The following is a 24586-nucleotide window of genomic DNA, read 5'->3' on the forward strand; positions in this document are numbered from 1 at the left end:
AGTCTAACTCACAGACACATTTAACTATTCAATAAACCAGTATTTCATGACACAAATCTGTTTTATTTTGCCAAATCTGTGTAACTGATGTCATAAAATGCAAGCTAATAATTTTTTTAAATGTACACTGTAACATAGAGACGCCTTCTGGGAGGCTAGAAAAGTGGAAATATTTTAGACTGATGTATACATTTCGGAGATGCTTGCGAACAGCATTCCTAGTTACCAGTACTTTGGTACTATGAAGCTTCAGATGGCCTGTCTATTTCTACTGATTCTAGCATGGAAATGCATCCTTCCTGTACTGCAAAGTCTGCCAAAGAAACAGATGACTCTAATTAGAGGATTTTTTGCCATTAGAATAAGCTATGTTCACCACCAAGCAACATTTCCATGTCTGAAATGGAACAAAATAAATACCTGGAGGCAAGGTGAACACCCCTCACAGCAGCACCCTTTTCAAAGGTATAAGTCTAAATATGTGATCGAGGACTGGCACAATTGAGTCTTACCCCTCACTTGGAGCTGAGGAATTTCTGCTTACATGGGAAGTCCATCATTAGCAAGTGCCAGTGATCTGTAGTGCAAGATTTTTCTTGTTCAGTGCTCCGTTATGCTATTAAGACACAGCCCATCGCTGGGTCCTGCACAGGTGCACTGTCCCAACAGGTGCTCCTGGAGGCATTGTGCCTGACTCAAGTACAAACACCTCTGGAAGCTTCAGAAAGGTTTGGCTGCTAGTCTACATTTTAACTTCATCTACATTAGCCTCTTCCTTATAAAGTCTCCCACAGTCGCTATCACCATTTGAAGTCTAACAGTGGGAACTTTAGCATAGACAAGATTCTGATGTTAACTAGCTCAAGTTTAAAACACCACTTAACTTCACCTAAAGATTTTTGTGCATAAATGGGAGTCAGGGAGTGAGAGAAAAACTTGAGTTATAGCTCAAGCTGGCAATGCAGTAGAGACAAGCCCTTAATGTTTATCATTTGTTGTATCTTTGCCTACTAACGTTATAAAGCTGGGTGTTAAGTGGGATGGAGGAAGAAGGAAAATGACCCAAGCTAGTGCTAAAACACATTGTTAATAGTAAAAAGTGTGTTAAGTGTAACATGTCACAGTTCTTATTGATATATGAACAGTTTATATACTGCACGCTAACTGGTTCAATTTAGCTTGTTGAAAAACCTTGTAGTCACAGCTAATCAAATTACCAATTCTATTATTAACCATTAACTATTATTAAAAATTTAAAGTGTTCGTTTTTAGTACAACTTGCCATGACAGAATCAGTGTAAAATATGTTAGAACCCATCTATACAAAAAAAAAAATCTACACAGATCTGAGGAAAGCTAGAATACTTTTTATAATTCTTTAAAAATTTAGGGCAACATCTATCCTGGTATGTCGTCTTGCAGAGTAAAAGTACTTTAATCTAACATTGGATGGTATCTTACAGTCACACGCACACTCTATCTTGACAAAATCCAAGAAGGGCATAGCAAAACAGCTCTTTTTAAAATAGCATATACACATTTAAAAGAAAAAAAATACCCAAACACTTTTTTGGCAGAACTTCGGGTTCCACACATCACTCTTTTGAAATATTGCTTTTATAGTCCACATACATTTTCTCAGATACAGGAAAGACTTTCTTCAATCAAGACACAGTACTCAAGAATGTCACATGTGTTTTCATTTATGTTTGGCATTAACCAAGAGGGCTAACCACAGACTTACTCTAGTGATACACAAAACAAAATTAAACATTAAAAGGGTTTCCTTACTTGCCCAAGAACTTGTGAGAATGAGGTCTTGATGGTGACCTAATTGAACACACACATTAAAAAGAACTTTAATATTTTGTTGTACATTACTGTCAACTGATGAACCTTTTGAATAATGCTAAGCACAAAAAATAGAAAATTAACACTATATTTCACATTTTGGCTTTCTGAAAGAAAAAGAAATCCTCTGTATCAGCAGCAGATCGATAGCTGAAATGTACATCATATCACCCTCACCCAGGGAAAGCTCAAGTAATATTTTAAAGGGTTTTATTTGTTTGAAGACATCAGCCCAGCTTTCAATAGCCCTTCACCTGCTCCAAACTACTTTTAACTGCACTACGTAAATAAAAAGTGATTGAGAATATTAAACACCTTTAGATTTGATGAGGAAGAAAATAACATTAATTGTTAATTCCTCAAAATGTGCAGATAGAGAGACGAATTATATATGCTAAAGAAAATAAATCCTGTTACTTACTTCATATTGACAATCTACAGATGAATAAATATTTAATACTACAACAGTGCTGTCATTTTCAGGTTGTGCAATGTGCAGTTTTGCAGAAATCTCAGTAAAAGATGGAACTCTGAAATGACAACGATTAGTAAATGCTCTAGTTATAATCAAAAGATACAGAAATATTTTAGCGTGTTCAATACAAGTGGCTGCAAAACACTAGCAACATAGAAAAGCATCACAGCAAAGACCAGCCTGATGGCATAGTGGTGAGTATTTATACGATCATGAAGAACATCAATCCAAGTCTCTTTTTCTCTGAGCTGTCATGGGCCAGGGTATTAAAGGAAGACTTCAAGCTCAATCCCCTAGGGGAGGAGGCCTCAGAACACTCCTAAGCGAGCTACGTAAGTGATGGGCTCAGTTTGACTCAAAAAATTCAATCCCGTCCTCAGCAAGTAAACTGTTGATTGGGGCTTGAGCCTTCAAGAGCTGAGGAGGATGAATATGTGGGGAAAAAAGGGAAAATGAGAATCTTCAGAGCTCTGAAATGAACAGGGAAGACTATTTTCAAAACATTAAATCTAACTGTAACCTGCAATGTATTACAATTAATCCTATTTCAAACCCATTTTATGTTTTAACCTCAAACCCAACAAGCTCTTGATGTTGGCCAGAGCAGCTGGTTATTTATGAGAGCCATTAGAATAAATTGTAGATATTATTTTAAAAATGTACTTGCCTAAGAGTATAATTGTCATTAGGTTATTGCTAACCATTAAATACAGTATGAATTTTGGAGCTTGTTTTATATGTAAGAATGAAAGAATCAATGAAAGAATATTTCTTCAAAGCACCATAAGCATTACCATTGTGCATGTCAGATAAATAAATGGACTCTTACACCTGATGTTCAGGGACTGACTTCCCCAGTCTGAAATAATTGGCTGCACTTCTCCTCCTGCAAATACTGGAGGCAGTTCAAACTTGTTCATGTCTTTTCTGCTATTACCCCCTATGTACTTCCAAACCTCCCTGGATACACTAGACGTAGATGCTTGCCCCGCTCTGTCCCTTTTGTTCACCTCTAGCAGCACAAAGAGGGAACGTGGCCCTTTTTTTCCCTGTTGAGAATTCCTGTGGCATGGAGGAGCCCCCAGGGACTGACAGCCCGGGTAACAAGCTTCTATGCAACCTCCTCCACATAGCCATGGGACATGGAGTCTGTCAGGGTACAGAGGTGCATGCTACACCACAGTTGGCAGCTAGCATAGGTTAAAGAACCTCCCAGGTCATAATCAACTCTGATGCCTGTCCCCAATTACACCAAGTAGAACTTTGACGCAGCAAAGAATCTCTAGACCTAAATTCTTTTTACTAGAGTAAATATAATCTAACAGAAATATCTTATTCAGTTGTGTTAACTACATACATGGGCCCTGAAGAAGCCATCAGAAAGATACCTAAAGGAATAGTTAATAGGGAGAAATACAGGGGGGAAAAGTTTTTTCTATTTCTAAAAATGAGTAATATTAATCTAATTTGGAAGCACTGCTAGAAGCATACTTCCAAAGGGTGCTTCTGTGTAGTGCTTTAAAGGGTGTTGACCAGATAGCTGCTTAAAGATTTCCTTTGTGATGGCTGTCATCCTTTCTATTCAGGATGCCACCCCATGGCACATTTTCTGTGGGCTCTCATCCCTTCTGGCTTCTGTTATGCTATGATACAGCACTTGATCCACTTAGTTATGGAGAATTTGGATTCCTCCAAGACCAGGTATGTAGGCTGGTGGTAAAAGAACACCAATGACATTTTCCAGAACTGATCAGTTCTACTCACGTATATTTTAAACAGAGCTTCACGTATCTACTGTGTGCCACGCTGCTCCTTTAGGGCCCTAAGGCTTCAGGTAAAAATGAAGGAAGAATGAATTCCTATGATACGGAAGGAATGACTCAGACACTCAACTTCCACCCTCATTTGTCCTTAAGGAAAATGCAGTAAGGCTTGTGCCCTTCAAGAACAAAATTTCTGAGACTCTTCTTGCCAACGTGACCGCAACCAAGAAGCAAACTTTATGGAAACAAGAGGCCTAGCTCCCAGGATTTCAGCTGAAATACTACTTGGGTCAGGGACAATTCTATGTTGTCCATCTGCTCTCCCCTTCACGTGGCTTGCCCTCACACCCTAGAAAGATATTTGCCCTGGCTTAAAGCTTGGTCTTCCTCTTCACCACATTCATCTCCATGGACTAAAAGAGTATCTTGGAGGGGAAAGGAACCTTTCAAGTTTCTATGGCTCAGGGTTATCGTGGAAAATGAAGAACTGAATTTTCTTCTGGCTTTTTTCCTCTCTGGGTATTGACCGTTTTAGTTCAGATTTTCCTTCTGGAGGATTTGTGACAGCGCTCATTTTTAGGAAATGAGTCTCCTCCTTGTCCGGTGTTCTGTTTTAGGCTTTATCTCAGAGTTCTGAGCCCTGGTACTCACTCCTCATCCTCTGAAATACAGTTGGAAAGGAATGAGAAGAATGTCCAAGAGAGCCCAGATCTTCCTCTTAGGCAGAAGGAGAGAATGAAATTGCATATGCAGGAGAACTACATGTGCTTTAAGTGGATAATTGTGTCATTTGGTAAGATGCCAAATGACTCAATTATCCACTTAAAGCACATGCAATTGAACCTTGAAACTTTTCCCTTTAGAAGTGGTTCAGAACCAAGACTGTGGGACATTTTAGATTTACTACTGAAGAGCTGTCAGTCAGTGAAGAGGGTCCAGTTTGCTGAGTCCCAAGGGCTGAAGAGGACTAACTGATCAATGCCAGAGGACAAAGAGAGAGAGAGCGTGAGAGAGCAGAAATCCAGATACACCATAACAAGCTGTCCAGACTCCCAAGTCCCCACCCCTTCAAAGTGAAGGTCAGCATCCCTTCTACGGCTTCTGGGATGTCTTCCTGCACAGATATAGCATCTCTTGAACTTCAGATTGCTGCAGGTCCTGTCTACACTGATGGGAGAGGACGGAGCACATACAGAGAAATAACAGCACTGGAAACGTTGGTCCCTTAAGGGAGAGGAGTAAAGATTTTGCTTGTTGCTCCCCCTACGTCAGCTTTACAAGCAAAAATTTGCTATGTATAAGGGGAGAGTGCTGAACTACTCATCTGTCTTCATTGGTGGACTTAGGGAATCTGACGCAAGAGGTGCAGCCAAACCCCTGAATCTCACGGACAGGTCTGAACTATCTCTGGTATTTAGAGGAAGAGAGAGGCAGCCCAAACGTCTCAGACAGAGAGAAATCTAATTCCAGAACGATTACTCTTTTACCATGTCTGGAATGTAAACTCTACTTTGAAAGATAGCAAGAAAAAACAATCTCAAAACACCTTACTTAGAGACAGTTATTGAGTCTTCATGTGACCATGGTACATGGAGTCTGTAAACACTCGTTTTCCTTCCTAGAAAGGAATCAAAGTAAAAATGAATTATGAAACATTATTGTATGAGATTAAAATTACTGTAGTTCATTCACAGGTCAACGCAATGGATAACATGACTATTGGATTATTTCTACATTTCAAATATCTGCAACAACTGTTACAATTTGCACTTTTAAAACTCACTACTGATACTTTGAAAAACAAGATTAAATGGAGAATATAGACTACAGGTGAGTCGCATCATACGCACATTTAACTTACGCAAATTCAACTATATGCGCTTGGCAAAAAAAAACCCCAACAAGATACCTGTAAATAGTACGGGCGATTCCACCCACCATTCCACTCAATGAGCGTATGCCTCAGAGTGAGCATGAGATGGGAGACATGAATCTGCTGTTCCCTCAGTTGGTCTTAGTTCCTGCATGCCTCTCACAGTGTGAGCATCTTGCTGCTCTGAGTGTGATTTGTGTTTAAAGATACATATTTTTCATACAACATGGCCCTGAAACGCAAGCCAACTACTTCATCTGGCGCTCAACCAAAGAAACAGCCATCTGTTGCAACGTTGGAGGAAAAACTGGCTGTGTTGGACTTATTGAGAGATGGTATGTCGGTCTCCAATGTGGCGCGTAAATATGGCCGCAACCAATCTAGCATCTGTGCCATCAAGATTCGAGAAAGAGAAATTCGTCAAGCCATGGCATCAAGCGCTCCAATAACTGCTACGGTGATGAGCCAGGTGCATGATAAGACTTTAATGAACGCTGAAAAGGCATTAAACTTATGGCTGGAAGACATGAACCGTAAATGCGTGCCTATTGATGGCAACATGTTGTGAGAAAAGACTCTTAGCCTCTATGCACTGTTCAAACCTCCCGCCGAAGAGGAACAGCCTTCTGGTGAGAAGGAATTCAAAGCCAGCCAAGGTTGGCTTAACAGTTTTAGGAACCGCTTCAACCTCAAAAACGTGCAGACTACTGGTAAAGCTGCATCTGCCAATGAAGAGGCAGCAAAAGCCTACCCCGAACAATTAAAGAAAATCATAGAAGAAAAGGGCTATCTTCCGGAACAAGTTTTTAATGCTGATGAGACTGGGCTCTTCTGGAAAAAAATGCCCAACTGCACTTACATTTCGAAATCAGAAAGACAAGCCCCTGGCTTCAAAGCAGCTAAAGACCCATGTGACTGTGTTGTTTTGTGGCAATGCGGCTGGGCATTTAATAAAGCCGGGCTTGCTCCACAGAGCTGCAAATCCCCATGCCCTAAAAGGCAAGAACAAAAATCTCCTGCCTGTGTTCTGGCAATCAAATAAAAAGGCTTGGGTGACAGCAGCGTTATTTCTGGATTGGTTCCCCAAGTGTTTCATTCCGGAGGTCAAGCGGTACCTCGAAGAGAAAGGACTTGACTTTAAAGTGTTGCTGATCAGAGACAATGCTCCTGGCCACCCTGCGCACTCCGGTTTCCGCATAAAGACATTGAAGTCGTCTTTCTCCCCCCCAATACCACCTCCATTCTCCAACCTCTCAACCAAGATTCACTGTTTCAAGGCCACATACACGAGGCTTACATTCTCACAGATATGTAGCGCTATGGATGCTGATCCCAATCTTAATGTGATGGAGTGCTGGAAATGCTTCAACATCTCCGATTGCATCACTTATATTAAACAGGCAATGGATGCAATCAAGCCTGAAACAGTCAATGCATGTTGGCGAAACCTATGGAAAGAATGTGTGAATGATTTTAAGGGTTTTCCGACCATTGACAAAGAAGTGAAACTCATTGTTCAGGTGGCCAGGCAAGTGGGTGGTGATGGCTTCATCAACATCCTTGAGGAAGAAAATGAAGAATTAAATGAGAGCCACAGAGAAACATTGACTAACGAAGAGTTAGAGGAACTGATAAAATCGTCTACAGAAGACAAAGATGATGACGACCACCTTGAACAGGAAGAGCCAGCAAGTTGGAATCTTCATAAATTTGCTCAAGTGTTCCAAGCAGCGAAACACTTGAATGATTTAATTTCTGAATACAATCCCTCTATGAAACGAAGCCTCAAAATCACACGTAGTATTACGGATGATTCGAGACCGTATCAAGAAATGTTTGAGCAGCTCAAGAGACAACAGCAACAGTTGCCGATCACCATGTTTTTCAAGGAAAAAAACCAGCAGCAGATGAGCCTACGCAATCAACTTCTCGAGCTGAACCAGAGCCAACCACTTCATCTATGACTCGCTCTCCGTCACCCAAGCTCTCTGTCACCTCCATCTCCTGGATCAACATAAAGCCCTGACGACCCCCTGTAATTACCCCCTGTAATTAAAAATACAGTACTGTAAAATTATATTTGGCATATGTACTCTATTATTTATTGTACATTACTGTATACAGTATACATATTACTGTACAGGGTTGTATACACAAAACCATGTACAGGATACTGTACTTTATAGGCGATTTAAGGGATTTTCAAGGGTAATTTTGACTATACGTGATTTTCACCTTACGCGCTGACTTTAGAACCTAATTCCCACGTAAGATGCAACTCCACTGTATATCAAACTGTTTGGAAAGAAATCTAAATTGAAAGCCATATAATAATATATTGAGAATTCATATTTGGTTGACAGTATAGTTTGGAATAGCGCACGCGTGTGTGTGTGTGTGTGCACGTGTCATAAATATAAAGGGAAGGGTAAACCCCTTTGAAATCCCTCCTGGCCAGGGGAAAGCTCCTCTCACCTGTAAAGGGTTAAGAAGCTAAAGGTAACCTCGCTGGCACCTGACCAAAATGACCAATGAGGAGACAAGATACTTTCAAAAGCTGGGAGGAGGGAGAAAAACAAAGGGTCTGTGTCTGTCTGTAGTCGTCTTGGCCGGGGACAGAACAGGAATGGAGTCTTAGAACTTTTAGTAAGTAATCTAGCTAGGTATGTGTTAGATTATGATTTCTTTAAATGGCTGAGAAAAGAATTGTGCTGAATAGAATAACTATTTCTGTCTGTGTATCTTTTTTGTAACTTAAGGTTTTGCCTAGAGGGGTTCTCTATGTTTTTGAATCTAATTACCCTGTAAGATATATACCATCCTGATTTTACAGGGGGGATTTCTTTATTTCTATTTACTTCTATTTTTTATTAAAAGTCTTCTTGTAAAACACTGAATGCTTTTTCATTGTTCTCAGATCCAAGGGTTTGGGTTTGTGGTCACCTATGCAAATTGGTGAGGCTTTTTATCCAACATTTCCCAGGAAAGGGGGGGTGCAAGTGTTGGGAGGATTGTTCATTGTTCTTAAGATCCAAGGGTCTGGGTCTGTAGTCACCTAGACAAATTGGTGAGGCTTTTAACCAAACCTTGTCCAGGAAGTGGGGTGCAAGGTTTTGGGAAGTATTTTGGGGGGAAGGACGCGTCCAAACAGCTCTTCCCCAGTAACCAGTATTAGTTTGGTGGTGGTAGCGGCCTGTCCAAGGTGTAATATTTTGTACCTTGGGGAAGTTTTGACCTAAGCTGGTAAAGATAAGCTTAGGAGGTTTTTCATGCAGGTCCCCACATCTGTACCCTAGAGTTCAGAGTGGGGGAGGAACCGTGACAGCACGTGTGAAAGATAAATAGATTAATATATATATATGACCGTTAAGAGTGAAATGTGTCAACTATCCTCCAATAAGCAGAGTAGGAAACCTTAACAGGTACCCCGCTGTGCCTAGATCTTCTTTGTGTGTCCTTCTGCCACAGCCATAGGTTTTTCCAGAGTTGGGCATATGATAGGGCCCGGTCTCTAGTCCTGGCAAGATCTTCCATGGTGCATGGTTCCTTCAGAAACCTAGATAAATCCTTGCTAATTATTTTTATTTAGATCCACTCTCCCATATACACAGTGATATAGATTATAGATTTTTTATTTGAAACATGTATTCACAACAGGGTTTTGTCCAGTTTTTGTTTAAAAGAAGTGTGTAAACAGATCAAGACCTGCGCAAAGATGATTTGGGTTCATTTTTAAAAGCCATAAAAATCTTCTATACTGAAGGGTCTCAATAGTTCAGGAAAGCAGTAATAAGCCACAGAGCGTCTCATCCCTAAGTCAACAATTCAGATTTTACTCCAGTCAATAGCAATTGAAAGCCCTTGCCACACAAGGACTTTAGAACTCATAGTCCAGATCCTCACAGACAGTGTCAACCTAACAAAAGCCGACTAATATAAGCGGCATCTCTCTTTGCAGACACACAGAGGATGGAATGATTAAGGAGACCAGGCTACTCCCTCACCTTTACAAATGGTCTTTCTAGAAAGAGAGGTGAAGCACACTGGCAGGGTTGGGAAGCTTGTACAGACACTGCCAATATTTTATCTGTTCGTTGGATAGAACAGAGGATTTCAGTCTCCAGAGCTCTCAGTCTGGCAACTTTCACAGCAAAAAAATTACATAAAAAGTTAAGAACTTGATAGCAATCACATTACAGTATGGAACATGAGAGAGCTGGGAGGCAGATATATTTCTGACAGCTTTTTTTCTATTGTACATTTTACTGCAACCATTCATGTGCACTTCAGGAAAACATTAAATTTACCTTTGTGTGGGTTGCAGTGGCTCTCAATGTAGATTTTAAAAGCTTGGTATATCTGAAAACAAAACAAAACAAAACAAACCCAAGAAACATTTATTCACTTGCATTTCCAAAGGAACTAGTTAGTTAATATCAATTTTGTTTAATTCAGTATTTTTACCTGGCAAAAGTGTTGGAGCTGTACATTGTAAATTAGACCAGCTGAACTGAATACAATTTTGCTTGAAGAAAGCCCTGTAGAAATGACAACCCTATATTATTTCCAATTAGTAAATCTAGAAAAGTAAAGGACTAGAGACTGATTTGCTTGAAAAGTTCACTACATCTAAGGTTTTTCTTGGAAGTTGAGATATTGTATATCAGGTGTACATATAAAATATTTATGAAATTCCTAATAGTAAGAGGGTGAAATAAGGCTTGCTTAATAGGAAATTATCTTTAAACTTACTAAAAGATTGATCTTTGGAGTTATTTTAAGGCCAGATTTATTACTCAAAATATGCCAACAAATGCAGTTTTCAAGTTTTGCAAGAGCAGTGCATTATACCTACCAAAAGAAAAAAGATGTGTTACAGGAAGTTGTACTGTTCGGGAATCCTCTTTAAAGAATTCACAGTCCAAAGTAAACTGCAACATAGACATATTATTTTATTGCATAGATCGGAAATGAACATAACGCTAGAGCATTAAGTCTGGCCATACTCTCTTCAGAACCCCAGGCAGATGACAACGTTCGAAGGCTGCTGCAAGTCATGTTTCCATGGTTCACTTACAGTGGCTGGCCAGCCGTTGGTTCAGCCACTAGCACAAGCCAGAAGGAGCTTTAGACTAGCTTGGTCTGATTTTCACCCAGCTGCAATGTGTTGCAGCATGGCCAAAGCGCTTGTATCTCTAAGTCAGTGCCTCCTACTCGGGGCACAAGAGAGTTATACATGGCTGGCTGTGCCCCTCAAGGATTCCCACACACAAGAAGAATATTTAGCTGGCCAATTATGTCAGCTTTAGCTATCCTTTAGGCTCCTGGAGCGGCACAAATGGACTGAGCTGAGCTGAGAATCTGGTGCACAATCTATAAAATACATTTAGTTCATTTAAAACTATTCTCTCACCTCACCTGAAAACCAGTATTTCTCACTTTCCTTTATAAAAGTGGTTTTCAAGCTGTTTTCAAGCTATAAGTTAAAAGAAAGATGGTCTCTCTATGAAACAATCTCCCTTCTTATTCATGATTATACAAACCACTACTCTTACATTCTCAATCACAAAACATCCTTGTCACAGCTACTGCAGCTGCTTACATGAAAATATAGTACTAGAATAGTATTCATGTATATTGATCTGTCTTAAAAATAAGCAGATGAACAGGAGGAGGAGAGCTAGAACCACAAGCAAGCAGCAGTTCAAAAAAATCACTGCTCTACAATATTATCATGCTAGAAATTATAGCTACTTTCAGTAGACTAGATGTTAAATTAGTTGAAAAATCTACCTCTGAATCACATACTGTAGGACAGAACTATGTAAAAGATATTTAGTGCAACTCTCGATATTTATTACATTTTCCTTGCAACCAATAATGACCAAATATAGTATTCAGTTATCTTGAACAGATGCTGAATAAAGCGTTTTTAAGTCTCATCTTTGTTACCTTATTGCCATTAATAGCTGGTACATAAATTACAAGATTGGACAAAGCAGGATATTCCTGAAGTTTCAGAGTTACAACCTAAAATAGGAAAACAAAAATTATTTACAATAAAAGTATAGTTTGGTTCAGTTAAAAACCTCAGGCGAGAGCCTCACTCCTACTCCGACTCTTTTATGTGGGGTAAGGGGCCCTAAAAACCTCATATCTGGCCAGGGGAGAAACCTGCAAGCCCTGGTATTAAGGGGGTATGCCAGGCAGGGCCAGAGCATACTGTGCTACTGAGATTCCAAGAAGCAATGCAGGCCATGGGGCTGCCTCAGGAGATTGCTGAAACTGAGAAAGGCTCCCCGGGCTGTCTAAATTATGCCAGGGCCTGCTCCATCCCCTACAGATGACTGGGAGTGCTCAAAAGAAGACTTAGAGCGACCATCACACAGCACACACCGCCAGCACTGAGTTCTGTGCTGTGCCTCTTGAAGGTACATCACAGAATCTCACACCTAAATGTGAATACTTGTAATCATTGTGAGCTTCACAAATACTAGCAGTTACAATTAAGGGAAAAAACAGTTCATATGTAAGTGTCCTGCATTAAAAGAGTGCTGTGTAATATCGTGAACTAAACTGTGTACCACATCACATACTCTACTGAAGTTTAATATAAATGTTGAAAGACTGTACACAACTCTTTAGATATGGCCCAATCCTGCTCCTATTAAAAAGCTACAGGTAAAACATTTTATTATGAATTTCTAGTTACAGATTTCAGATACAGTAGGTGCTGAAGGAATTATGATGAGATACACCCTTAAATTGCATATATTTGGACAGCAGCTGAGAAATGGATTACTCTAACTACCACTGTTCATGTACTGTCACTTCCATGGATTATTAATTTAGATAAATATTCTCCTGCTATGATGAATACGTACCATTGTAGTTTCATTAACGATTGCGTATCACACAATATTCAGTCTCTTTGAACTCTGTTGCTGTCTTTATCTATGTGGCTGCAAACTGTGCTATCAACTTTAGAAGTGAAGGAAAATGCCTGTCCATAGAGGAGAACTATACAAAGTCTACAAGATGTAAAATACATGCTAAGCCTTCTGCTATAAGAAAGGGAGTGAAGGGAAATCTCCCAAGAGTAGAACGACAGAAGAAGGTACTGATTTGCCAATAGTAACAGAGAAGTTAAGTCTCATTCTAGAACAACACAAACACAATTTAGAGTCTATTTGTTTCCTTTGATTATAAACCCAAGATGATTTTTGAACTCAATTTTATTGCTGTAGTTTTAGTTTAGTAAACTACAATGTTCTTTTACGTTTTCCATAGGCTTAACAATGAATTGCCACAGTTTTTAATATTTGCTTTTGAAAACTTCAGTATGGACTTTTAAACTGAACTCCAGCTTAGAATAATTTATTGTAGGAATAAACATCACTTTCATATACCCTCAAAAATTAAGATAGTTTCCCACTCCCCCAGTAGCATATATCCCAAGAGGAAACATGGCTTAGAAATCATATAAATTCTATACAACATGTGAATGCATTACATTATTCATAACCCCACACAAAACCTCTTCATGTAAATGCTCACTCCATTTTGTTGCAACAAAATAATGTATAGTACAATTTACCTTAACAGTTGGCAGTAACTCAGCTTTCCAGGATAAATCAAAACCTTCCAGGCTGTAAAAGTTAAAATACTTTAAAGTGCAAATATACAAAATGCACATATTCATTATGAAAGGAGCAAGCAGTAAGAGTGTATTAATGTACCAGCCTCTCTCTACCTCTATAGAAATGCACAAGGTAACAGGTCTACTTCTACTACAGTTAAGGCTCGGTGTTTGTCACAGAGGTCACGGATTCTGTCACAGGAGCTGCCAGAGCAGCTCTGACACCCCCTGGGCCAGGCTGCTGCTGGGGCAGACTCGGCCCCCCCACTCCACCCCCCAGCAGCAGGAGTTAGGGTGGGGGCTCACGGCTGGGGTGCGGGGCAGTGCTTACCAGGAGGGCGGGGGCCACTCCCCGGAAGGGTGACAGCAACTCCTCCCCTCAGCTCCTAGCTCCACATGCTGCCTCCGCCCCCAGGCACCGCCCCTGCAGCTCCCATTGGCCAAGGTTCGGAGCCAATGGGAGCGTCAGAACCAGGGCTTGGGGCACAGCAGAGGCAGCACGTTGAGCTAGGGTTGCCACTTTCCAGGAGCTGGGAGCATGCCCCACCCCCCTCCCCAGCACTCGCGGCATCCCCCCAGGATGCGCCCCTCTCCGCAGCACCCCCAGGGCTGCCCTTCCAAGGGGTCCCTCCCCAAGTTTTAGTCAGGGGTATATAGTAAAAGTCATGGACAAGTCACGGGCCGTGAATTTTTTGTTTACTGCCCTTGACTTTTACTAAAAATACTCGTGACTAAAACAAAGCCTTAACTATAGTTAACTGAATGATTGTCCGTATACCACACGTTATAATTTAGCAGTCTAAAGTAATTTACGACTCAAAGAGCAGAGATGTTGCAAATCTGATTTCAGACATATTGGCAGAGCCGTATAGGTATCAATACCGCTGCATTCACAAGATCTGGCTGTTATTAGTCTCAACTTTTTGAAGCATAATGAAAACACTTAATGAACTGATATCTGCATTTGTACTGAAGCAATGCACAATAAGTAAAAGCATCCACTGTTCTCACAGCTTAAGGGAATTTATAAAAGTGTATCATATGCAACCTCAGCTTTGCCTATTGGTGAAAACCTTTCAGGTGGCAGTTCAAAGTGGATATTGGACCTATATGTTAATGAATTTACTCTAGGTCAGTGTGATGAATGATGGGGAGGAAAGGTAAGCTCCCTTTTATGGACACCCAGCCAGCCAGTAGCTATAAAATCCCTCTTAGGAGCTGTTCTCTAATTGCTCTACCTGTAAAGGGTTAAAAAGTCCCACTGCTATGTTTAGGTAAAAGAAAGTGAGTGGGCACCTGGCCAAAAGAGCCAATGGGAAGGCTAGAACTTTTTAAAATTGAAACAAGACTCCCCTTTGTCTGTCTGTTGTTGATCTCCCAGGGAGAGGCGGACAGGGCAGAGCTATGCTGTAAAAAGCTTGGGCCAGGTATGAAAAAATCATCAGTATCATACCTAGAAACTACTCATTTAAAACCCCAGATATGTAATGTCTAGGAAGACTCAGTTAGGTTTATCCCTTCAATTTCGTTATGGCTTGTGGATTCCTCTGTGCTAACCCCAGGTGCTTTTGTTTTGCTTGTGACCTTTAAGCTGGACCTCAAGAAAGCTATTCTTGGTGCTTAATCCTTGTAGTTGTTCTTTTAAAATCTAGCAATAGCCTGAGTTTCCAGATGTATTTTCTTCCTTTTTTTTTTAATTAATAAAATTTACCTTTTTTAAGAACAGAATTGGATTTTTGTGCACGTTGTTGTTTAATTAACTGGTGGCAAAGGCTGATTTCCTCCCCGCCCCCCAGCTCTTCCCTGGAGCGGGGGGGGGGGGGGGGTTGAGGGGGATGGTAGTGAAAGGTACCCCACAGGAAGGAATTCCCAAATGCGCTTCCTGGGCTCTAAAAGGGGTTCTGCACTAGGTAGTGACAGCATTGACCAATCCAAGGTCAGAGAAAAGCTGTAACCTTGGGAGTTTAATACAAGCCTGGAGTGGCCAGTATTAATTTTTAGAATCCTTGTGGGCCCCGACCTTCTGCACTTGAAGTGCCAGAGTGGAGAATTAGCCTTGACAGTCAGCTACACATATTTTAAACAAAAACCCAGACATTTCTCAAAAGATTAATAGATTCCAAGGCCAGAAGGCACCACTGTGATTGAGTATGACCTCCTGCATAATGCGGCCATAAAACTTCCATAAACTAATTCCTAGGGAAAATCTTTTAGAAGACAATCCAATCTTGATTTAAAAATGGTCAGTGATTGAAAATCCACAACCACATTTGAAACTATTCCAGGTCCCTTTAAATGGTGCTGTTTGACTATATGGACTTAACTCACAATAAAAAAAACGATACTATAGTTAAATTAGACTTAATGGCCCCAACTCCCTTTACTGGCTAAGCTTGATACAGATCCGGAGAGTGTGCAAAGGGGTTACAAAAAGACACCTTTGTGGTTCCTAATCCAGTGCAGGGCAATTATAACACCTGGGTACCAAGTGGCCATACAAGCACCCTTGCCATGCTCCCTTACTTTGGCCCAGAATACAGAGGCAGAAGACTACTACACTAGCCCTATGCCAACCCAAGCAGTAGAGTAAATTTGCTTTAAGACAGCTCTGAGCTGTTGGAGTTCAACAAAGCAGATTTAAAACGGCTAGTGAATCTGGCCCTAAAAATGGTTTCAATTTGCATTAATTCATTACAAATTCCAAAATTTATCAATTAAACCTGACAATCTAATTTGCTAAAATGAAGTTGCTAAAACAAGCACATCCATTTCTAAATGTCCTCAAGTGACAATAAATTCATAATAGTAGTTAGGGAAGAAGAAGATCATTCAGTCCATCCTTTGCATACAATGGATACAGTCCCATGACAGAGGACGTATTAAAGTGATATTACATACAAGTTATGAACAAAACAAGTTACACTGCAATAAAAGTTGAGTTTTACCTTTTTTCTTTAAATACTAGGTCACTTAATATTGCTTTGAATCTATTTAAGTATCAAGAAAGCTGATTGTACATTATACCAGATAACAATGAATTTTAACAGCAGCAATCCTTTTTAAATCCCTATAGTTCTTCCTCCTAAATTGCTCTGTGTTGCATGACTGAATGCCCAAAACTGATCTTATAGTAACTAGTTAAATAAATTACAAAAAGCCTTTATACTCACCACACAGATGAACTACTGTTTAAGCAGCCATAAATCCAGCTACTTGTACCCTGTTAAATCAATAACATGTGAAAATGTGCATTACTACTTTAAATTTTGTGTGTGAGTTTAAATATAAAAATATTGAACTTCACTCCAAAAAAGTTTAGAGTTAGTGTTGATGATCCACTCTTAATTTATACCTGCCTAACTGTGACACCTCATCAGACATCACCCACTGTTCTAATCCTCCTTCAATACTTATATACATCAAGGTGTATTAAAAAAGAGCAGACTTCAATCTTCATTTCCCAATCCTTATCTATCACACATTTCTATAGTGGCCCTCACTATAACCACCAAGTGCTCCTAAGAGGAACTTTACACACTCAAACAAAACACAAAAATGCAGTTGCTTATGAAGTATGATTCATCTCCTGTTTCCTTAGCTATTTATTTGTAATCAGTAAGATTCACCATCTCTTTTTCTTGATTCTGTAGAGTGTTAATGACATCGTGTCTGCTGCCAAGATGCTTGATACCACAAACTCAGAATTATGATTATGAGATAAAGTAGAACAAACAGCTCAAATACTAGAATGAGAATCTTTGGCTAAACAAGAAATATGTTTAATAATTTGCCTTTTTCGTTTTTGCTAACCATGAAAATGAACAGAAGATATTGCAGCCTAGAACACCTATTATTTCTCATGAAAGAAACAAAAGTGAAGTGTTCAGAAGTCTCAAAGCACTCTTCTAAAGAGATGGGGTGGTAATTCCAGTATCTGGGTAGTTATATTGTGCCTACCTAAATCCCTCAAACAGAATGTGGTGGTGATCTTCATTTCTTGTCCCAAACTGTTGTGTAAAGTTACTGTATTATTATTATTATTATTAACTGACTGCTGTGCATTCCACAGGTGGCAAAAGTGTTCCCTCCATATTCCTCGCCAACCTCACAAGCAAATTGTAAAGTAAAGTATTTGGAAGACAATAGATCCTCAGACAAGATGATGATGACAGGGGCAGTACAAAACTAAAGTATTATTTATATAATCGTGTAATCAAGAATTCTAGTTTAAGGACTGTTACGAAAAACAACTATTGAAGATGTACTGTAGTTATACTACAAACAATAGATTTTTTTGGCAATCAGCAATTGTTTTTGTCAAAATCCTGTCAGCAATTAATATACCTTATAAATGTGATGAAAAATTCAGTTAGTTCAAAATTAAGCCTAATCAAAAATTCAGTTAGTTCAAAATTAAGCCTAATCAAAAATTAGTTCCAAAATACCCAAGCAGCCCAAGTAAAATTTATATTCTTACCAAGCAATGTTGTGTCTGATTTAAAGAACTTCAGTTATTTTACATCTTATAAAGCAAATTCCACTCTCATGCAAGAATCAGACACAACATTGCTAATGATTAAAGCTAATCAAAAGTCAGAAGTTCTGTTTAGCAGAAAATGCCAATATTCTGGGGGCGGGAAATGGTGTTCTACTTTTTGTTCCAAAACGGAATTTCCAAAAACTTCTCACAGAAGGGAACACCTGAAAAAAAAATCATATTGAAATAATCAAAACATTTTGTTTAAAATTTTTTTAAATGAAATTTGAGTCTGGGAGCCCAAATTTTGAGGCCCCTGGCTCAGCTGCAGCTCCCAGGGCAGAAGGCTCGCAGATGGCCTGGGAGCCTAGAAGACCTGGGAACCATGGCTGAGCCAGGAGCCTCTAGGCATGGGAGTCAAGGCTTTTGGTGCCTGGTACCATGGACTAGAAGCCTTGAGAACCACATCTCAAGCTGGGTCTCCCAGTGTTTCCACAGCTTCCAGGTTCCTGGCTCTGCAGCAGGGTGCCTCGAAGCCCTTGGATCTCCAGCCATGGGGTAGTTTTTATGTCTGGGCTGCCCCGAAGCCATGAACCCTGGAAGCCCACTAACTGAGCTAGCAGGAAGCCAGGCAGGGTTCCACTGGAGCCCGGTATGTTTTGTCAGAAGTTCAAACCAGATGCATTTCTGTGACAAACTGGCATTTCCTGATGAAAACCTGCTTTGTTGCAAAATTCCTAATGGGCTCTACTGAGGACACCCAGCCTTATACCTCCCTCTTCTACGTGCATGCTCAACATCATCACAATGAATGCAAAAGATGAGGACATTTAAGGGCAGTTTATTCAAAATGAACTCAGGTAAGTCTGAAGTGATGCTGGTGGGAAGGGGGAACAATTATAGGAGCTAACCGAGACACTGACCTCTCCCTTCCACTAAAGGCATCTACCTTCCATTCACCAAGTTCGTATGAAATCTTGGAGTCTCAGTGGACTCTTCACTAATCTCGAACACCTATGTAGAGAAATGCATTCTTCCACCTCCAGTTAAGAAACTACACTCCTCCTTTTCAAATGAGGTGGTGAGTCAAAGTGATCCATATCTTTGCCTTGAGGTGAAACTACTGCAAATCATCATGTTTGAGGCTAAAAAGTGGAAGAAACACAAACTCCAGTTGTATAGCACACAGTAGCCCATCTCCTCAACAGGAAAAACAGCTGAGAACACATTAACTGGTGGAGCTCCATACCCTCTACTAACTCCCGGTTCATTTATATTGCTCTAGATAAGGCCCTTACTAGAGCCCCATTTTGGGATAGCCTCCCTATTCAGGAAGGTCACTTAAGCACATGCTTTTCTGAATGAGGCATAAGATGGGGCGTTGCTACATTAAAGACCCAAAGCTACTGAAGTTTGGAGTGGTGAACTGCAAAATCTATTATTGGCAACTCTAAGTCAGTCTTAGGGCTTGTCTACATGGTAGACCACAGCAACCTGAGGTGTGAATCCACCGCACTCTAGCCTGCCACCGTCTAACTGTCCATGTGCTGACACGTGTTAACAGTTCATAAAAATCTTAAAGTACCCTAACAAACTCTTAATGCGTCAGCAGGGCACACACACACAGTTAGACCTCAGCAAACTAGTGTGGGGTAGATTCACACCTCAGCTTGTCGCAGTCTAATTGTTCATAAAGACAAGGCCTTAGTGTATATATATGTGCAGTACTCAGATACTATGATAATGAACACACTAAACATAACAAATACTAAAAGGCATGTGCCCCTAAACAAGTAATAATACGTAGGGATTACAGTAAAAAAGCGGTCTCTGTTTAATAATTACTGGAGTAGTTAGCTCAATACAGCTGTTTAAATGGAAACAACAATTCAGTTTCATAAAGTTAAAATTGGGTAACAACAGATATATTTACAAAAATACAGAAAGCACATATTTTCTCACCAACATACTGTTTTGACAGTGGACATGACTGTAGGTTTTTCTGTGGTTTGAAAGAGGAAACATGAAATATTTTCCATCAGATTCCTTAAAAGAAAAAATATTGCTTATTAGAAAAAAACACAGAAATGACAAAATTGAAATTAGAAAAAGATATTAATGCTACTTACATTATAAACTGTATAGGTCCATTTTGAGGATTTGATTTTAATCCAAATCAAAGTTCCTAGAAGTAAACCATATGCTTTATTTTGCTCACTTGCGTGTGATAGGAAAACCTTAATTCTAGTTGTATGTTACTGCAGGAATTGCCTATGACGTATAATAGTAATCATCAGCAGAACTTCACAAAACACAAACATTCTACTTTATCAAGCACATTTTATCAACTTATTGTTCATATCTCCAGAAGTTAGACATAGGAACATTAAAATATGTAATGCAATAGTCACGACTGCTATTCAGAATTGCATACAATAGTTAAAATCAACTATCTATACAGCACGCCAAACCAAGGGATGCTATTATTACTTGCAAAATTTATCAATACGTGCTAAAATAAAAGGTCTCAAAGAAAAATAGCATTAGCATCTGGTGGGCATCAATGTCAGTATGGGGGCTGAATACAGACAAGAGAGTGTTGAAAATACAGCAGCACAGCATACTTTCTTTGCCCTTACCACACTTTCAGTCTCACAGGAAAGGAACATAAAAAGCCCAAATTCAGGCATCAGAATTAGGAGCAGAAGACTGACTACACGAAGAAAGTATGAGCAGAAAGGAAGGAGGAAGGGGGAGGAGTAATAGCACATGCTCAAATTCACCCTTCTTGTAACTCCTTTGAACTTAATGGCATTACAGCATGGATAAATTTAGGCAAGTGTCAAAAGGGAATGAGGAAAGAGGAAAATGCAATTGAAAAAAATTGCACATAAATATACTCCAAATTGCTATTGAAGTGGGGGGAGGGGGAATATCTGACTAAATGATTAATGAAAACCTAATCTATAAAATGATGTCCGTTATATTGTAAACTAAAGAAATGCAAAGATATGATTCACCTCCTCCTAGCCTATTTCAACAAAATTAAGCCTTGGTAGTTACTCCTGGGCTCTACAGCCATGGCTCCTCCTTGTTAACTTCCTAGCAGCCAGAGAAAGTCAAATAAGGAATTCTGCAGATTCTCCAACCCCAGAGAGGAGCCAATTCTTCATTATAGATTGGGTCTCCTTGCCCAGCTCTGTCAAGGGAAAGGAGCCATTGAATCTGCACATCTGGGCACCTAGGAATTCCCCAAGCATCCATAATTAGCATAGTGGCTTTACAGTACATACATACCAACCCCCCACCAGGATAGGGTATGGACATGGGAAAGGCTATAGTCAGAACATCTGAACTCCAGCTACTCCTGTGGTTGCTGGAGATCGGTCAGCCAGGCTTAAACTGGAACAACTTTTGTTTCCTGGCTACTCCCCAGAATCTGGAGAATGCAAAAGTGGCATTTCTTTGCCCCATTATGGTCCTCAACCAAGCCTAGTGCAGCTAGAAACAAGAATCAAGACCATAGTTTGTCGCCATGCATTCCAAATGGTGTTTGAGTGGTGCCTAAAGAAAGAGTCTGCGCTTCAGCAATTCAGTAGTGAGAAGATTAACTCTTAGACAAAATGTATCCTCAGATCCTGGTCAAAGAATTAGACTTGCATACCTTTAAGTTCAGTAAGTGTTTCAGGACCTTCCTCAAAGAACTTTGCTGGGTGCCTCACAAAGTGATGATTCAATACTAACATTCTCTTCTTTGGATCCTCGGTTATCTAAAAATACAAGACAACTTGTTAAAAATCTACTTAGCATTTTGTGTGCTTTACAAGAATTACCAAGACATTAAGCCAGCAATGCAGCTTTATTTACAGTAAAAGTCAGAGGATAATATAGTTTCTAATTTCAATTCAATATCTGGAGCTAATAAAAATACTCTATTCATCTATATCCAATTACTGCTATCTGCAAATTGCAACTGCTCGAACTATACAAAAAGTTAAAACTATGTATACATAAAACCAAAAAGCTGTATTATATAAACATTGCTAAAGACACAGACACATACACACACCATAAGGTGATATCTATGTGATAAATTGAAGACCCATGTAACAAGTTAATTTTTCATGCACCTATAACTAAGGTTAAGATTTAGTCACGGGTATTTTTAGTAAAAGCCATGGACAGGTCACAGGTAATAAACAAAAATTCACAGCTGGTGACCTGTCCATGACTTTTACTATATGAATACCATGACTAAAACTTAGCAGTTCCTGGCGCCCCGGACAACATTGCTCTGAGGGGCCTCAGGACACCACTACTGGGGGCACCCAGGGGCTGAAGGTTAGCCCCTGCACTGGCTGCGGGGGCTGACTGCCCCCAGCCACCCCTGCTCCAAGGCCCCAAGGACCACCGGTCGGGTGCTCCCCAGGGTATTCCCCAGGCTGCCCGAGCAGTGGTTAGTGTGGCAGGCCCCAGGACTGCTGCTCGGGCACTCCTCGGAGCCAGCTGTCCCAGGACCACCTGAGCAGTGTCCAGTGCAGCTGGCTATGGGGCACCTGGGGCCAGCTGCTCTGCTGGCCTTGGGATCAGCCACACTGGCCATTGCAGCTGCAACAGTCATGGAATCTGTGACTTCTGCGACCTCAGTGACAGAGTCACAGCCTTACCTATAACTGATTCACTTGCTTGTGCTCATTAATCCAACTTCCTGGGCCCAACTCATACACTTCAAATGTCTGAGTTCCTAAAATGTTCAAATGCTTCAAACCTATGCCATTTTTCTTTCTTTCTTTCTTTCTTTTTTTTTTAAATCAACCTCCCAAAGTAAGTTTCCTCCTACTTTCTGCAAATATAGCTATGCAATTTGTGAGTATTATAGCCATCCCCAATGAGTTCTGAAAATTTTTTTCCCCAATGGACCAGTCAACTTTTCTATACCCATATTAAAAAGGGTTCAACTGAACAAGCTTCAGAGACCAGTGAAGCTATCAAAGAATGACCCAACCTCTCAGCCTTATTCCCAGTTCTTCATTTTTATTGCTGTAAAATTACGCAAAGGTTCAGGAATAGGATGAAATATGGTGAAAGGTTCTTCAAATAGTTTTTCAAACAGTAACATGCAGTGGGCAACATAACATTTAAGCAGGTAGAAAAGAAAAATGAGACAGAGGGAGTAAAAAGAAGCAATAAATAGGGAGAAAGCGAAGAAAACTAGTAAACTCATCAGCTTTTCCCTTGATTTCCCCTAAGTAAGCATTCCAAATTTACATAGAGGGTTTCTGTTTTGTTGAAATAAATTTGCAAAAGGACATTAAATATGTAAGCAAATGTGTGTACCTTATCACAGTACAGCTGAGCAGATTTGTTTAGGATCACAAGATCCCAGGCCTGTTTAACTCATTCTATCTCAGTGAGAAAGTCAGGGTATTAGCCCAGCTATAATTAACTCACTGACTCAGCCAGCAGCAAAAACTGAACCATTGTCATTCTTCACAGAACCCAAAACACAAGATTCTGGAGCACGAGACATCAAAAAGCCAGCAATTTTCAACATGACATAAAATTATCAGAAAGTAATACACAGTATTTGTCCCTGACTATTACAATGGTAGCTAAAACATCACTTTGTTGGGGGAAGAAAATCCTCACCTTCCTCCCAGTATTTATGGGGCATGCAGGAAATGGGAACTACAAACCTGTTTGGTGGTTTCATCAATAACATCAAAAAATGCCCTAATGGTAGCCAAGACCAATTCTTTACACCTAGAACAAAACATAAGGAACACTATATTTAAAAATGCAACTACAAAAAAAGGTATGGGCTAGATATTTTCAGAAAATTACTCTCTGAAGTTAAATTAATTTATAAAAGGAGATGAAGGTAAGGGATGGAGAAAGATGTCATGTCAGTTACCTAACTTCTTTGTCCTATTTGCTTACCATACTATGGAGAGGTGGTCTGTTGAGGCCCAAGTTCTAGGTACTGCTGAGCTCTGTTTGAGGGAGAAAAATATATTAGCTTTTTGGGGATTCAACATTAAAACATTAGAAATTTGAAAATGTATTTGTGATTTATGTCTGAATATTTATTAAGATGGGCTTTTACAAAATTATCAGACAAGAGCTTGGTTAGCCTTAAGATAAAGCTGGAGAAAAAACCTTATCACTTCAGGAACACACTTTGAATTCTCATGGTTAGTTTTCTTTAAAAAATAAATTAAAAAAAAATAAAAATGATCATTTTCCCTAAAGTTAAGGTTCGCTATCTTTAAAACAAACAAACAAACAAACAAACAAACATACATACATTTCTCAACTTATTTAAATGGATTCTATTATCCCATGTTCCCAACTATCCATCAGCCATCTGCATCCACTTCCAAAACCTGGGTAAGTAGGAGAGACTCGCAATGTAGCCTGAATGTCACCAGTTCTGGACTCTGACAGATCCAGGGTGGAACAGAGGGGGAAACAGTACCAGGTGGAACATAACAGAACCAAGACACAC

The 24586-nt window shown here is 39.9% G+C and overlaps 1 protein-coding gene across 5 annotated transcripts in view; it reads right to left on the reverse strand.

Annotated features, from left to right (window-relative positions):
* The window catches only part of PGAP1 (post-GPI attachment to proteins inositol deacylase 1), an 80775-nt gene that overhangs the window by 32016 nt on the left and 24173 nt on the right, over positions 1-24586 (reverse strand). For all 5 annotated transcript variants that reach the window (XR_014713620.1, XR_014713621.1, XM_084643610.1 and 2 more), the window contains exons 6-19: positions 24019-24071; positions 23775-23841; positions 21743-21848; positions 20208-20263; positions 20041-20124; positions 16772-16821; positions 13560-13611; positions 11915-11992; positions 10818-10893; positions 10427-10500; positions 10270-10321; positions 5641-5707; positions 2273-2381; positions 1792-1830 (exon numbers count right to left, since the gene is read on the reverse strand). Coding sequence is in view for 3 of the 5 variants with exons in the window: in XM_084643610.1 (XP_084499736.1) it covers positions 1792-1830; positions 2273-2381; positions 5641-5707; positions 10270-10321; positions 10427-10500; positions 10818-10893; positions 11915-11992; positions 13560-13611; positions 16772-16821; positions 20041-20124; positions 20208-20263; positions 21743-21848; positions 23775-23841; positions 24019-24071 (963 nt within the window). In the remaining 2 variants the exon portion in view is untranslated. The remainder of the gene's footprint in view (positions 1-1791; positions 1831-2272; positions 2382-5640; positions 5708-10269; positions 10322-10426; positions 10501-10817; positions 10894-11914; positions 11993-13559; positions 13612-16771; positions 16822-20040; positions 20125-20207; positions 20264-21742; positions 21849-23774; positions 23842-24018; positions 24072-24586) is intronic.

Source organism: Lepidochelys olivacea, assembly GCF_965140295.1.
Source record: "Lepidochelys olivacea isolate rLepOli2 genome assembly, chromosome: 11".
NCBI classification, from domain to species: Eukaryota; Metazoa; Chordata; order Testudines; family Cheloniidae; genus Lepidochelys; species Lepidochelys olivacea.